This window comes from Struthio camelus, chromosome 24 (genome assembly GCF_040807025.1).
Source record: "Struthio camelus isolate bStrCam1 chromosome 24, bStrCam1.hap1, whole genome shotgun sequence".
NCBI lineage: Eukaryota > Metazoa > Chordata > Aves > Struthioniformes > Struthionidae > Struthio > Struthio camelus.
This window is the reverse complement of record NC_090965.1, coordinates 5531998-5544548: the sequence shown is the minus strand read 5'-3', so window position 1 is coordinate 5544548 and position 12551 is coordinate 5531998. Positions and strand designations below refer to the sequence as shown.

Sequence of the window (12551 nt, the reverse complement as noted above, 5' to 3'; positions counted from 1 at the left end):
GTTGCAAACCCCGGGCGAGCTCGCGGGGTGCCCTGGGGCTCGGGGCTGCAGGGGGACAGGGCGCCTGGGTGTTTCCGTCCCAGAAATGCGGCTCCGGCCGAAACCTCGAGGTTGACCCGTTTTCTTGCCCGTGTGCTGCAGGGAGCAGGGATGCTCCGGTTTTCCTCCTATTCACCCCACTCGGGGCATCTCCAGCCCGGTGGCGTCAAGACAGGGCAGAGGGACCCAGGGCAGTTTTGGTGGCAGGTCAAAGTCTGCAAATCTGCAAACTTGCAGTAGCCCATGGGGAAAGCACTGGCCTCAGTTTACCTCTGCCACAGGGAACTGGCCCCGGGAGCGCTGATCCAATCGCTGGGGACCGCGGGAAAGCCAGCGCCAAGGGCGTCTCCAGGACCCCCCTCGGGCGAAGGGGGGCTGCAGGGAGGGGATGAGCACCCTGGCCTCAGCCAGCCTCCGGGAAAAGCCTCAGCCGGACCGGGGGGACGCGCGTGGCGGGGGCAATGCCTGCAGGGAGAGGAGCACGCCGAGACTCGCGGACCCCGCGCTCGGGGAAGGGGGTCCTCGGTAGGGAGAGGGCCAGAGGAGAGGGATGTTTCCTCACTTAACGCTTCCCACCGGGGCCCCGAGAGATTTGGGGAGAAACCCCAGCACGGTGGCTGGAGTCACCCGTCACGCCAGGCTGCCCCTCCTGCCGCTAAGAGCAACGGCAGCAGAATAGATCCTACTCAAAAAAGACACGGCACGAAACAAAAAGGGTTATTTTATCCGTCCGCAGCGCCAGGCTCCCGCGTCGGAGGGGAACTGCACGAGGGACCCGGGATTCGGGGTCCCAGCTCGAGACACCGTCCAGCTCCGACCAGCAATACCCGGCACTCGCGTGGATGCACGAGAAAAATCACCAGACACACGTTTGGCTTTTTTTTAACCCCTCTTTTTTTTTTTTTCCCCCTCCTTTTCCAGAGACAAGGGCTGTTTTCCTCCTTCGCCTGCACCTCTCCTTCCTCCGGCGGCCTCAAAGCTCAGCCCGGCCGTGGTGTTTGCAGGGCTGGCCAAGCGCCTTCGCTGCTCCGCCGTGTAAACAGCACAAAACAGGCAGAAAGACGATAAAAAGGCAGCAGCTGCCACAGGCAGCTATTTTAAGTTAAAAACAAAAAACCACCAACCAGGTATTTTTTTCCCCCCCCTTTAAACTCTCACAAAGCATTTCACGGGCATCCGGGGCTCCCTTCTACCCTCTTCATTTGAACCTAAACCACAACTCGTCGCTGGCCAAAACCAAAAGAAAAACAAATAAAAAACTATAATATAAAAGATCAACATTGCCGGGTAACTTAGACTCTTATGAAATGTGCAGGTCAAACAGTCCCCAGGTGTCTGTCCAAGTTCTGCTTCGGCTGTTTGTATTTCAGATTTATCTTCCAGAAAGAAACAGCAAAAATTACATTTTTCTTTTTTTCTCCCCCCCCCACCCCACCCCGTACGTCCAGGGATCAGGCAGCGAAAGTCAAATCAAACCAAAAGCAGGGGCCGTGCCCTGCGCTGGGGCCGAGGACCGGGCGTTTTGCGGGGCTGGGGACGCCCCGCGCGCGGACACTGCTCGGCGAGGGGACGCCGCGGAGGGCGGCGAGGCACCCGCAGCCCCGGGGCCGCGTTTTGCAATCGCCCCTTTTGCAAAATATCTATTCGCAGGGGCCGCGGGGAGGCGAGGGGGGAACCCGTCCTTGCGGCGGAGACGCCCCGGCCGCCGGCTTGCCTCTCCCGGCGCCGCGCTGCTCCTTGTCCCCCTTCTTTCCCAGGCCGTCGCGAGCGGCAGGGCGACGGCGTGAAACGGCCCGGCAGAAGCGGGACGAAAGGCGGGAGCGGGTCGGGACGCCCCGAAAGCCGGGCCGGACGGCGGTGGCAGCCCGTCCCCGCGCGGGTCAGCGCGCGCCCCGGCGCCACCGCGCTCCTGCCTCCGCTGCCATTGTCTGGCGTGCCGCACACGGAGCCTTTGTCCTTCGGCAAACAATACGCCGGGCCCAGGCGCCCGGGAGCGAGGCGCCGAGAGCCGCGGGGCCGCCCGGGACCGGGGCTCGCGCAGCCCCCCGCTCCGGCGCCCGGGGCCGGCAGGGCGTTCTCGCGCTCCCGACTGACGCCGGCTGCCCAGCCCGGCCCTTCGGACCCCCCGCGGCCGAGCCGGACCCCCGCCGCCCAGAGCAGCTCTCCGCCAGGAAAATAGGGCCGATCAGCGGCTGTGCCGGGGCGGGCTATGGAGATGTCCCTGCCGGGGGGGACCCTTGGCCCCGCTTCCCCGACGATGCCGCGGGGGGCGGACGGTGCGCTGGGGAGCACGAGACCTGGCGGCAGGACTCCTGGGTCCCCCGGCTTCTCTCCGGATTGACCCCAGACACGCTCGTGACTTCGGTCTCTGCTGAGGGACGTCAAGGCGAAGGGCACCGTCGAGCTCGAGGCAACAGCCGCAACCCCATCAAGCGTTATGTTGTCCCGCTCAGCCCCGCGGCCCCGCTGCCCGTGCCCTCCCTCGGCCGGCAGGGTCCGGGGGAAAAGAGGGTTTTGTCCAGGCAGTCATTGCTCCGGATCAGGCACACGGGCGATTTGCTGCTGGTGGCAGTCTCTTAGCTTTGGGGTCTCTCCTTCCCCTCCAAGGTTGGGGTCTGGAGGACAGGGGATGCTCGGCGGTCCGTCACCGGTGGGGCTGGCGGGTGGGAGCCTCTCCGCACCCCAGCCTCGGTCCTTAGCGTTGGGAGACGGTCTACGCGGTCGAGGAGGGCGCGCGGTGGCGGCGAAGGTCCCCTGTCCCTGCCGGGCGCAGCCTGTCCCTCCTCCGCCTCTCAGACCGGGTGCACGAACTGGTAGACGAGGCGCTGGGAGATGTCGGGTTTCCGGATGATGCCCTTCTTGTAATACTGCCGGATGGAGCGGCTCAGCTTGTCGTAGTTCATGGCCGGGCGGTTCTTGCGGATGCCCCACAGACGTGCCACCTGCGCCGAGTCCTCGATCTTGAAGATGCCTGCGAGGGGAGCGAGGAGGGGACGGGAACCTGGGGGTTACAGCCGAGCCCTCCTCCCCGTCGCCACCAAGGCGGGCGCCGCCGGAGCACCCACCTTTCTCCTTGTTGAGCCAGCGGATGAAGCGCCCGTAGTTGTGGGGTTTCAGCAGGAGCTCCTTGAGGAACTGCCAGAGGTGGATGGGCTGCCCGGCACAGGACGAGTCCACCTCGCTGTCCGCCCAGCCGGCGTCACCCCCTGGGCAGGGAGGGACGGAGACGGGCTGAGGATGGGCTGGAGAGGGGACCTGGCCGCTCTGCCCCGCGCCGGGAGCCCGTGGCCGTGGCGCTGCGTGGCTCCCCGTGCGGGAAACCCCGGCTCGATGCCTGCAGGTCTCCGGGGGACTCAGCCCAGGGATCCAAAATTCAGCTAGGACACCCGGGGCTGACAGGGGCCCATGAGGGTCTCACGGCTGTTCCCCCTTTGGCTGCACCACGTGGGCAGCCAGCCCAGGGCTTGCTTTTTGGGCAGAAGGGAGTGCAAACACACGGATGCCAGCGCAGCAGCAACTCCGCCAACGCAATGGAGAATTGCAATTAAGTGAGGAGCGACCTCCCCAGCACCCCAGAGCAGTCGTGGAGGGACCAGCCAGCAGGGCTCCCCACCTGGCTGGCAAGGCTGAGCCCATGCAAAACTCACCGCAGTATCGCCCGTCGCCCGGGGCGGCTTTCTCCTTCATCCAGGCAGCTGGAAGGGAAAAGCTCCTGGTCAGGGAGGGCATGTGCCGGCCGGGCGTGCAGCATCGCCCGCGTCCCCGCCGGGCCCCGGCACCCACCAGATTTCCAGATGTCGAGGTGAGCGTGCAGGACGTCGCCGCACACCGGCGAGCGCTGGCAGAACTGCTCCTCGGACATGGCGCACAGGTCCTTGCCCGACAGCTCCTGGAAGGACTTCCCGATCTGCGGCAGCCGGTACTGGTGCTCCGTCCACAGGATCCACTTCTGCACGTTGCCGGGGCTCCAGTCAGCCGGGTCTGCAGGGAGACGGGCGCCCGCCGCCGGCCGGTGAGCACTGACCCCCCCCACCCCCCCCCCAAGCAAAGTCCAGGCAAACTCAGCTCACCCCACAGCTCCCACTGTCCCGGCCAAACTGCCCTGCAGCGGTATCAGCCACAAGGATACCCCAGAGAGCCGGGACGGGGACCCCGGGTCCCCCCTCGCTGGCCGGCTCAGCCCAGCAAGCAGCCAAGCGCTGCCGGCGGGGAGCAAACGCCCCGCGGCGCCCGGCCGGTGGCGGCACGACCTTGCTCTCCTCCGCGGTGGCATTTTTCCTCCACCTGTCAAAGTCCCTTTTGTTCCCGGCCTCGGCGCTGGCAGCACCCATCCGAGCACCTGGCGGCTCCGGGGAACGGCCCCGGGGGCCGCGGCAGCCGCTCCGCCTGCTCCCGTCCGGCTCCCTCCAAGGGGCTGCGAGCGCGGCCCCAAAACCCGCTGCCGGCTCTGACGGGGCTGATCGGGCCCTATCCAGCCTTTCGAAGTCCCGCTCGCTCCCCGCAAGCCCCCAGGTCGTGTCCAAGCCTTGCGGGAGCGGGGCGGACGACAGAGCCCGCGTCAACCCGAGCGCGTCCGGGGACCCCGGGGCTGCAGCGATGCCCGCGCGGGGTGAAAGCGAGACAGAGGGAAGGAGAAAAAAGTCCCAGCGGGCGCCGCCTGCTCCTCGCTACCGTTCACCCTCCACGAGACGCTGAAACGCATCCCGGTACCGCGGCCTGGGGAAGGGAAGGGACCGCCGGCGGGGACAGACGGGGCATCGGGTCCGCGTGTCCCGGCGCCTGCCCTCCCCGCCTCTGCACCATCCGGTTCCCCGAGCTCCGCAGAGGGGTCTGCTGAAAGGTTTGCCACCCCCCGTGGGCGGAGGGCTGCTCCGGGGGCCTGCCGGGGAGAGATGCCTGCCGGGAGCCCCCCGGGTGCCGGGGCCACCCACCTGCGGCGATGTTGAGGAGCTTGCAGGCCGTCTCGATGTCCTTCAGCACCTCGCCCACCACCATGCTCTGCACCTGCTCCAGCGAGTGCTCCTCCAGGTGCAGGCTGCCCTGGAAGTCCAGCTCGGCGCCCAGCCCCAGGCCCTGGCTGTCGATGATGGGGCACTGCTCCGGCTCCTTCGGCACCTCGCCTCGGCCCGCCTGGGCGCTGCCTTGCGACGGCTCCCCCGGGCCCTTGCACGCCCAGGCTGCCTCCTCCGAGTAGAGCATGTCGAAGTAGTGGAGGCAGAAAGCGGGCAGGCTCTGCTCGGGGGTGGCCGGCGGGCTGGGGCTGCCGGTGCTCGCCCAGCCGCGGGCGCCGGGCTGCCGTGCCGGCGGCAGCAGGGCCGCGTCCTGCAGGGTGCCGCCGCGGCCGGCCGGCGGGGCGGCCAGCCCGGGCCCGGCGCTGCCCATGCCGCTGCTCAGCGCTGGCTCCGAGCCTGCCGGGAGAGGAGAGAGCGGGATCGCCGGCGCGCCCGGCCCCGCCACCGATGCCGCCCGGCGGCAGGCACAAAGGCAGGCAGCTAAGCCTGTTAGAGGGGGGGAGAAAAACCCTCCCAAGAGCCCCCCGGCGCCCTGCGGGACCCCGGATGAAAGCAGGCTCAGGAGCCCGGCGCGGCGCGGGGCGGCCGCCCTGCTTCTGGGTCAGCGGGCGGCGCGCGGGGCTCTGCCGCCGCCGGCTTTTCGGGCCGGACCACGAATTGCAAAGCGGCTCTGCAGCGCTCCCGTGCCGACCAGGCCTGGAGGCGCTTGCAAGGAGGCGGCGGGAGACGCCGGAGGGTCTCCGAAGCGCCTGAGCAGGGCCGGTTAAATGGTGCACCTGAGCCACGCGGGCAGGTTTCCGCGCGTGGAAACATGACCCAACGCCCTCAACCCAGCTCCAAGGGTGCCCCAAACCCGGCTCTCCCGGGCCAGGGGACCGAGCTCGGCGCCGGGCCCCCCGCAGCGCCCGCCTCCCGGCCGCCCGCTGCAGACCCCCGCGGTGGCAACTGTCTCTTTACTCTCTTGCAAGACCCGAGCGCCCCGGATTAGCCGGCGGGCATCCGCCTGGCGGACGCGGGGAGCCCCGAGACGAGGATGAGCCTGCCGAATTGCCGTGGCAACGCTGGGAACCGTCTCCATCGACGGAGGAAGCTCCCGGCCGGGCAGCCGGGGGCCTCGGGAAGGACAAGGCGCCTGCGAGCGGAGCGGCTGCCGAAGGGCACGGCGGCGGCCGGGGCGCCGCTGCCGTCCCAGCCCTCCTCGCCTGCCTCCAGCTCTTCTGTCGTGGTTTTTTTTCACAAGGAGGAAAAAAACCCACCCGCGTGATTTGGCGCTTCCCAAAAGCAGAGGGAGCATCCCGGCCACCGCTCCAGCCTTGGCGACGGAGCGGCCGCCGGGCTCGTTCCCTCTTTGCTCCAAATCCCAGCAAGGGAAAGGAAGGTTTCAATAACGCAGGGGAAAAACGCGTCATCGGGTTCGTCAGGGCGAACGGAGCGGATGCCGGGAGCCGCGCGGAGCCGCCTGGCTCGGCACGGCCCTGCGCCAGGGAGCCGCTGCCGCGCACGGAGACGCCCCGGCCCAGCCCCGCAGACCGGGGGCCATCCCAGGCGCCAGCCACCGAGCGCACGGGGCCGTTTCGGTGGCACCGCAAAGGCTGGAGCGAGCAGGAGGAGGAGGAGGAGGAGGGAGGAAGGGGGTCAGGGCTCCACGGAGGTACCCAGCACCTCCCCACCGGCCCGTTTCCCTGAGAGATGGCGCCCGCTTCCAAACCTCCGCTTTATTCGCTCTGGATTAAACGGAGAGCTTTAGCAGATCAGCCCTAAATCCAGCCTCACGCTGCTCCCGGCACAAAAGGGAAGCGGCGACAGCTTGCGCCGCTCCGGCCGCCTGCTCCGGAGGGGGACGGGCTGCCACGCGCCGGGCCGAGCCGAGCCGAAGCCTGCGGGACGCGCCGGGCGCCGCGGGCGCTGCCTGCCCCTCCGCCGGGACGCCCCGGGGCAGAGCGGCTCGGCGCTCCCCGCTCGCGCCCGCTGCCGCCCCGGCGCTGCCCGGTGCTCCGGCCGCCTTTCCGGGCGCCGCGGGGCGGCACAGCCCGGGCGCCCTCCGGCCGAGCCGCGCGGCGCTCGCAGGGCGAGGGCCTCTGTTTGCCTTTCCCCGGCGCTGGCACGCAGGCGGCCGCCGCGCGGCCCCGGCTCCGCCGCCTGGGTGGGGACGTGTTTGCTCTCGGAAGCCGCTTTGGGCAAGAAGACGACCCGCCGGAGCGGCGGCGGCATCGCTCCCGCGTCCCCGCGCGAGGATGCTCGGGGCGAGCCGAGCCCCCCGCGCCGCCGCCGCCGCAGCCGCGGGAGCTCGGCGCCGGCAGCTCTGCCCCGGCGAAGCAGCGCCCGCCGGCTCGGCCTGCCCCTGCGGGCGGGAGAGGAAGCGATTAGGGAATTAGCTCTTGCCACGCTTTAAACAAACAACTGCCACCGACTTGGACGAGGCGCCGGGCCCCAGGGCTTCGGAGGCTTTCGCTTCCCGCGGCGGCCGCCCGGAGGCCCGGCTGGCGGGAGCGGCGCCCGGAGGGGCCCGGCCGCACGGGCAAAAGGCTCCGTGCAAAAAAAACAAGCGGGATGTTTCTCCGGGCTGCCCGGCTTCGCCGCTTTTGGGCCCGCGGGAAAGCCCACATCAGCAAACGCGGTGCGGGACGGGGACGAGGGACGTGCCGCCGCCGCCAGCTCTCCCCGCAGGCTCCGGCGGCCGGTGCCGTAGCGGCCCGGTACCGCGGGACGGAGGCGAGGCAGCCGACGCGTCCCCTCCGCGTGCGGTGCCACCGGGGTTGGCAGAGCAGCGGTCGCCCGGCCCCGGCCAGCTCCGACGCCGGCTCCCCGCGCGGTTTGCTTGCCCTGGTTCTCCAAGCCACTGCAAAGGCAAAAACAAGTCAACAGGTTCCCTTGGAGCAAGAAGCTTCTGCCCCAGACCGGAGCGCGGGAAGCGGCAGATTTCGTGGCCGACCGCAACGAGAGCCGCACGGCAGCACCCACATCCACCCAGCACCGCGTCTCTGGGGTCGCCTGGTGCAACAAGGGGGACGGCGGAGCCGGGCGGCAGAGCAGCAGGACGGGTCTCGGGAGACGTCCCCGTTTCCAGCCCCGGGAGGATGAGGAGGGCGGCGAGGTCGGTTGCCCCGGCACTACCTGCCCCGCTGCCTGAGCACAGCCTGCACCAGCGACTCCAGAGAAAGCAACCGAAAAAAAAAAAAAATCCAACCAAGCACCCTCAAACAATGGGCCCGTTAATTAAAATTAAATCTGCGGTTAAACAGGTTGTGCTGGAGCACAGCTCGGGAAGCCCGGGGGGGACGGCCCAGACCCGCGGAGGTTGGCCCGGGGCGGTGGGAGGAGGCGCTGCCCAGCAGAGCTCCCAAATCCCGGGGCGCTTTCCCAGACCCCCGGCGCGGGAGCCCAACGCGAGCCGGGGCGGCAGGAGGCCGCGGGCGCTGCGGCCGCAGGACGGGGGGCGCGAGGGGCCCAGGGGCTCCTCTGCCCCTGGCCGGAGTGTGTTTTTCATCGGAAAACATGAACTGGCTGCATCTCCCACGTTTGCAGCCCCACGGGGCACACGGGCTCTCTGCAGCTCCTACCGTGGCCCTGTGAGGCCCGGGGGGCCACAATCAGCCCCCAAACCCACCGCAGACCCCCAGGAGGGCTCTTGCAAGCCGATACCCTGGGGACGGCAGAGGACGGGGGTCTCGCGGGGGACCCCACTGTGCCTAGCGATCCCCTCCCTGCCCAACAGCCCTTTTGGGTGCAGGGTTTGGGGTTTGCTCCTTCTCCCTTGGGTCTGGTCCCACTTGGCACCTCTTTCCCCGCAGTGCAACGGGTGCCTGCTCCCAGGCTTTTTGGGGTCGGGGTGGGAGCTCGGGGCTCTGGGCTGCTGCTCGGGGGGGCTGGAGATGTGGAGGACCCGGGGGTCTCGCTATAGGGCCCTGCACGGCGACAGGGTTGGGAGCGCAGAGCCCCCGGCAGCACAACCCCCCCAGGATAGATGGATGGACGGACGGACGGACGCAGCCTTGCACCGGGGGTCTGGACCCGCCTCGGGGGCTGCTCCGTGCCGGCTCCCAGCCCTCCTCCGCCGTGCCACCGGCACCCTGGAGGGTCCCGCCGCCCTCCGCCTCCTCCCGCCGCTACCTGCATGGGGGCCGGGCGGGCGCCCCGGGTCGGGCTGCCCTCTGCGTCCGGCGGCGAGGCGAGGAGCGGAGCCGCCGGCCTCGGCGCCTCGCCGGCGCGCAGCGGAGCTTGCCGTTCCCCATGCCAGCCCGGCCGCCCCTCTTTATAGCGCCGGCTCCCTGCCCCTGCCAGCTCCCGGCCCCGCGGAGCCTCCTGCCCATGAGAAAGGCCGTATTGTGGGGGATTTGGCAGCCGAGCGGCATTTGTGTTTCACTAACCGAGCAGAACCATAAAAATCCAACCTGGAGCCAATTTGCCTTTGGCACCGGGGGGGGGGGGGGCGGGGGGGGGGGAAGCACAGCGGCTCTACGAGGCTGCAGCTCCGCTAAAAGGGTTAAAAGCCCTTGGCAGAGACGCCCCCCGCGCTGCCGGCTCCCCGAAGGCAGCGCCGACCCACGGCCGCTGCCTCCCCGCCGCGGCGCCCGTCGGCCTTCGGCTGGCGCGGGAGGCGGCGGGGCCGGCGGGGCTCCCGGAGGGGCAGCGCCGCGGGCAGGACCCCGGCGCCGCGGCCCCCCGCTCCGCCTCCCCACCTCTAGCAGCGGCGGGAGGGGGGGGCGGTTTGCAAGGGTCGGGGTCGGGGTTGGCGAACGCCGCTTCATCCGGGCCGACGCCGTCGCAAGAAGCGCGAGAAACCTCCCGCCGGCAGGTACCCTCGCCCCGGCGCGAGCCGGGCAGGGACGAGCCGCCGCTGGGCACGGCGACCCCGCGTCCGGAGCGGGCAGAGGGGCCAACGGGGGCCCGGGGCTTACCTCGACGGTGCGCGCCCGGCTCAGAAAGCACCCGGCTGCCGGCGGCCGGCGGCGAGAGCCGTGCGCGGGGCGCCCGGCGCGGCGGTCGGGGCGGGCATGGCCCCGGCGGGGCTGCCCCGGGGCGCCCGGCGCGGGGACGGGGGGCGGCCAGCGGCGCTCAGCCCCGGCCCGACGGCGGCAGGGCGGCCGGGCCGCGCCGCATCGGCTCTCGGGGGGCTGCGAGGGCCGCGCGGGGCCGGGCTCAGCGGCCGGGCATGGGTGTCGCGGTACGCCAGGGGGAAGCCGGCCGCCGAGCCGGGAATGCAAAACGCTCAGCGAATGCCTCCTGTGCCCATTATATCTAATTCCTTCCTTATTTACCTGAACAAACAAGCTGTGTGCTTACCTCAGCTGGAGGTGTTTGAATATCCCAAGCGGGGCTTAACCCTTGAGGGGTGCGTCGAGCGCGCCGGGCTCAGCGGGACCGACCCGGGCACCGTTAACCCCTTCCCAACCTCGGCCCGCGCCGGCCGCTCCGCCGGGCTCTGCGACGCAGAGGACCTGCTCCCCCGCCGCCGGCGGCTCGCGCGCACAAAATAACTCGCTCCAGCGCCGGCCGGGCCGGGTGCAAATCAGCGAGAGGCAGGCGAGGGCAACGGTGCAGGACCCGCGGCGGAGGCGGCGAGCGCCAAGCCGGGGATGCTCCAGCCTCCTGAGGATGCTGCACGGGGCCCGGCGCGCGCCGGGAGACCCTCGCGCCGCTCTCCGGCAGCGCCGCGGTGCAGAGACGCGGCACCCTCCTCCCCGGCGGGGCCGGAGCGCTTTGCGGGAAGGGCTGCTGCGCCCCGGAGCCGGCGCGGGGCGTTCAAGGCCTGGTGCGTCTTCACCGGCACGAGCTGGAAAAAGCTGTTTTGACCGAGACAGACACCGAGTTGGTATTTATTGTCTTTTGAACACGGCAGGAACGCCTCGCAGCTCAGTCCGTTCTCCCACGGACAGCTCGGGAAAAACCCAACTCTCCCACGGCCCCCAAAACCCCACGGTTTTGAGAAGGCGTCAGGCAAAACCCAGCCCAACCCTGGCCGTAAATACCCGCGGCGCGAGGCGGCCCCGGGCCTCTCGGCCGCCCCGGCTGCCAGGGACGGCTCGCACCCGGGCCGAGCGGTGCCTGCGCCGCCCGCTCTCCCCCCGGCGCCGCTCAGCCCGGCTCCACGTCCTCGCCGCCGGCCCTGCGCTGCTTGCTGGGAGGAAGGGGAGGGGGGAGAAAAAAAATAAAACCCCCTAAAAAGGCGACCCGGGCACGACCGCCTCCCCGGGCCGCGGCGGCGCGTTAGCAGAGGGCACCGCGGGGCTTTGCCGCCCGCTTGCCCGCGCCAGGAGTTTCTGCCTCCCTTTCGAAACGCCTCAATGTTATCTTATCGGCGGGGAAAATGTTCTCCCCAGACTACGGCTCTCGCCATTCGAGGGCAGCTTCGCTCCCGTCTGTTTTGGTAAATACAGCCGGACCCGTAACACGTGGCGGCTGCCGGGAAGGAGACGTGGGCTGGGCGGGCAAGGCGCGTCTCGCTCCGGAGCCCACTGCCCCCGCCGGCTCCGGGTTGCTCTAGCTGCTGAGCTCCGGCGGCGGAGCTGGGGCCCCTTGGGAAGCCTCCGCTCACAGCGGGTTCTTCCAAGGCGTTAAGGAAAAACGGCTCAATCTCACGGCCGCTGCTTTGGTCGGTGCTAAGCCCAGCTGCAGGCGCTCCTCCACGGCATCCCGCCACGCTTAACCCGCTCATCCGCCTGCGTTAGACATTGCAACGCCGCAACCGCGTTGCTCCTGGTGTCCTAAGCGACAAATCCCATTAGCTCTTCCCTCAAAACCGTGCCTCCTCCAGGTCTCTCGCAGGGACACGCTCCGGCGAGGGTCGAGCGCCAGCTCCACGTCGCTGACCCCGCCGCCTTGGAGGAAAGTTTGCAGAGCGGTTTGCACGGGCTGTGCAAGCTGAATTCGTGCCTCCTCGCCGTGACATCACCCGCAGGTCTCCCTCTCTTATTAGGTTTAATTACCACTCGTTACCAGAGCAAACAGCAACACGGCAACGGGGAGAAGAGCGTGGTCTGGGTGCAGCAGACAAAGAGGCAGGAGCAGGATGCCCAGGTCCAAGGGAGCCGCTGGAGGCGCCTGGCCCCGCGTCCCTGCTCAGGAGCATCCTGAGCACCGGCCCCCCCAGCCTGTCTGGGATCCCTCGATCAGCTCAAAAGATCACGTCTGGGTCTGAAAATGTTTTCCCTGCTCCTGTTATCAGTAGCCCCGGAGATTTTGATAAGCAACAAATTAAAAGGAAAAACGTTTGCCTGGCTTTCCAAGGCGTTTGCTTTGCAGGTCTGGGAGAGCTGGCCAGCTTGGCGGCGGAGACGTAGAGCAAGGAAAACACAGAAAACCCCCAAAATTGGCAAAGGGGACCTGGGGCTAATGTCAGGCCTGGCCTGAAACCACGTCGATCCCATTTGCAGATGGGCTAGTGCATGACCCAGGCAGAGGTGCCACGCGGGGCTCCCCGCGGGCCGGGCTCCGGCCCTGGAGCTGGCGGGATGCAGCCAAGGTGACAAGGGCGCCCCGGTGTCCCTGCACACGTGTGCC

At 69.3% G+C, this 12551-nt stretch overlaps 1 protein-coding gene across 1 annotated transcript; it reads right to left on the bottom strand.

Annotated features, from left to right (window-relative positions):
• Positions 1–2549: 2549 nt before the first annotated feature.
• On the bottom strand, positions 2550–10019 carry SPDEF (SAM pointed domain containing ETS transcription factor). Its single transcript, XM_068918413.1, has 6 exons — positions 9950–10019; positions 4971–5447; positions 3823–4020; positions 3687–3734; positions 3105–3245; positions 2550–3010 (listed from the first exon to the last, which is right to left on the bottom strand). The coding sequence occupies exons 2-6, from the start codon at positions 5419–5421 to the stop codon at positions 2832–2834; spliced, it is 1017 nt and encodes a 338-aa protein (XP_068774514.1). The 5' UTR covers positions 5422–5447; positions 9950–10019; the 3' UTR covers positions 2550–2831.
• Positions 10020–12551: the final 2532 nt, after the last annotated feature.

Coding starts and splice junctions, on each gene's coding strand:
- SPDEF (XM_068918413.1), bottom strand. CDS start 5,421: ATGGGCAGCGCCGGGCCCGGGCTGGCCGCCCCGCCGGCCGGCCGCGGC. Junction 4,021..4,970: donor GCTCCTCAACATCGCCGCAG/GTGGGTGGCCCC, acceptor GTCTCCCTGCAG/ACCCGGCTGACTGGAGCCCC. Junction 3,735..3,822: donor CCTCGACATCTGGAAATCTG/GTGGGTGCCGGG, acceptor TTTCCCTTCCAG/CTGCCTGGATGAAGGAGAAA.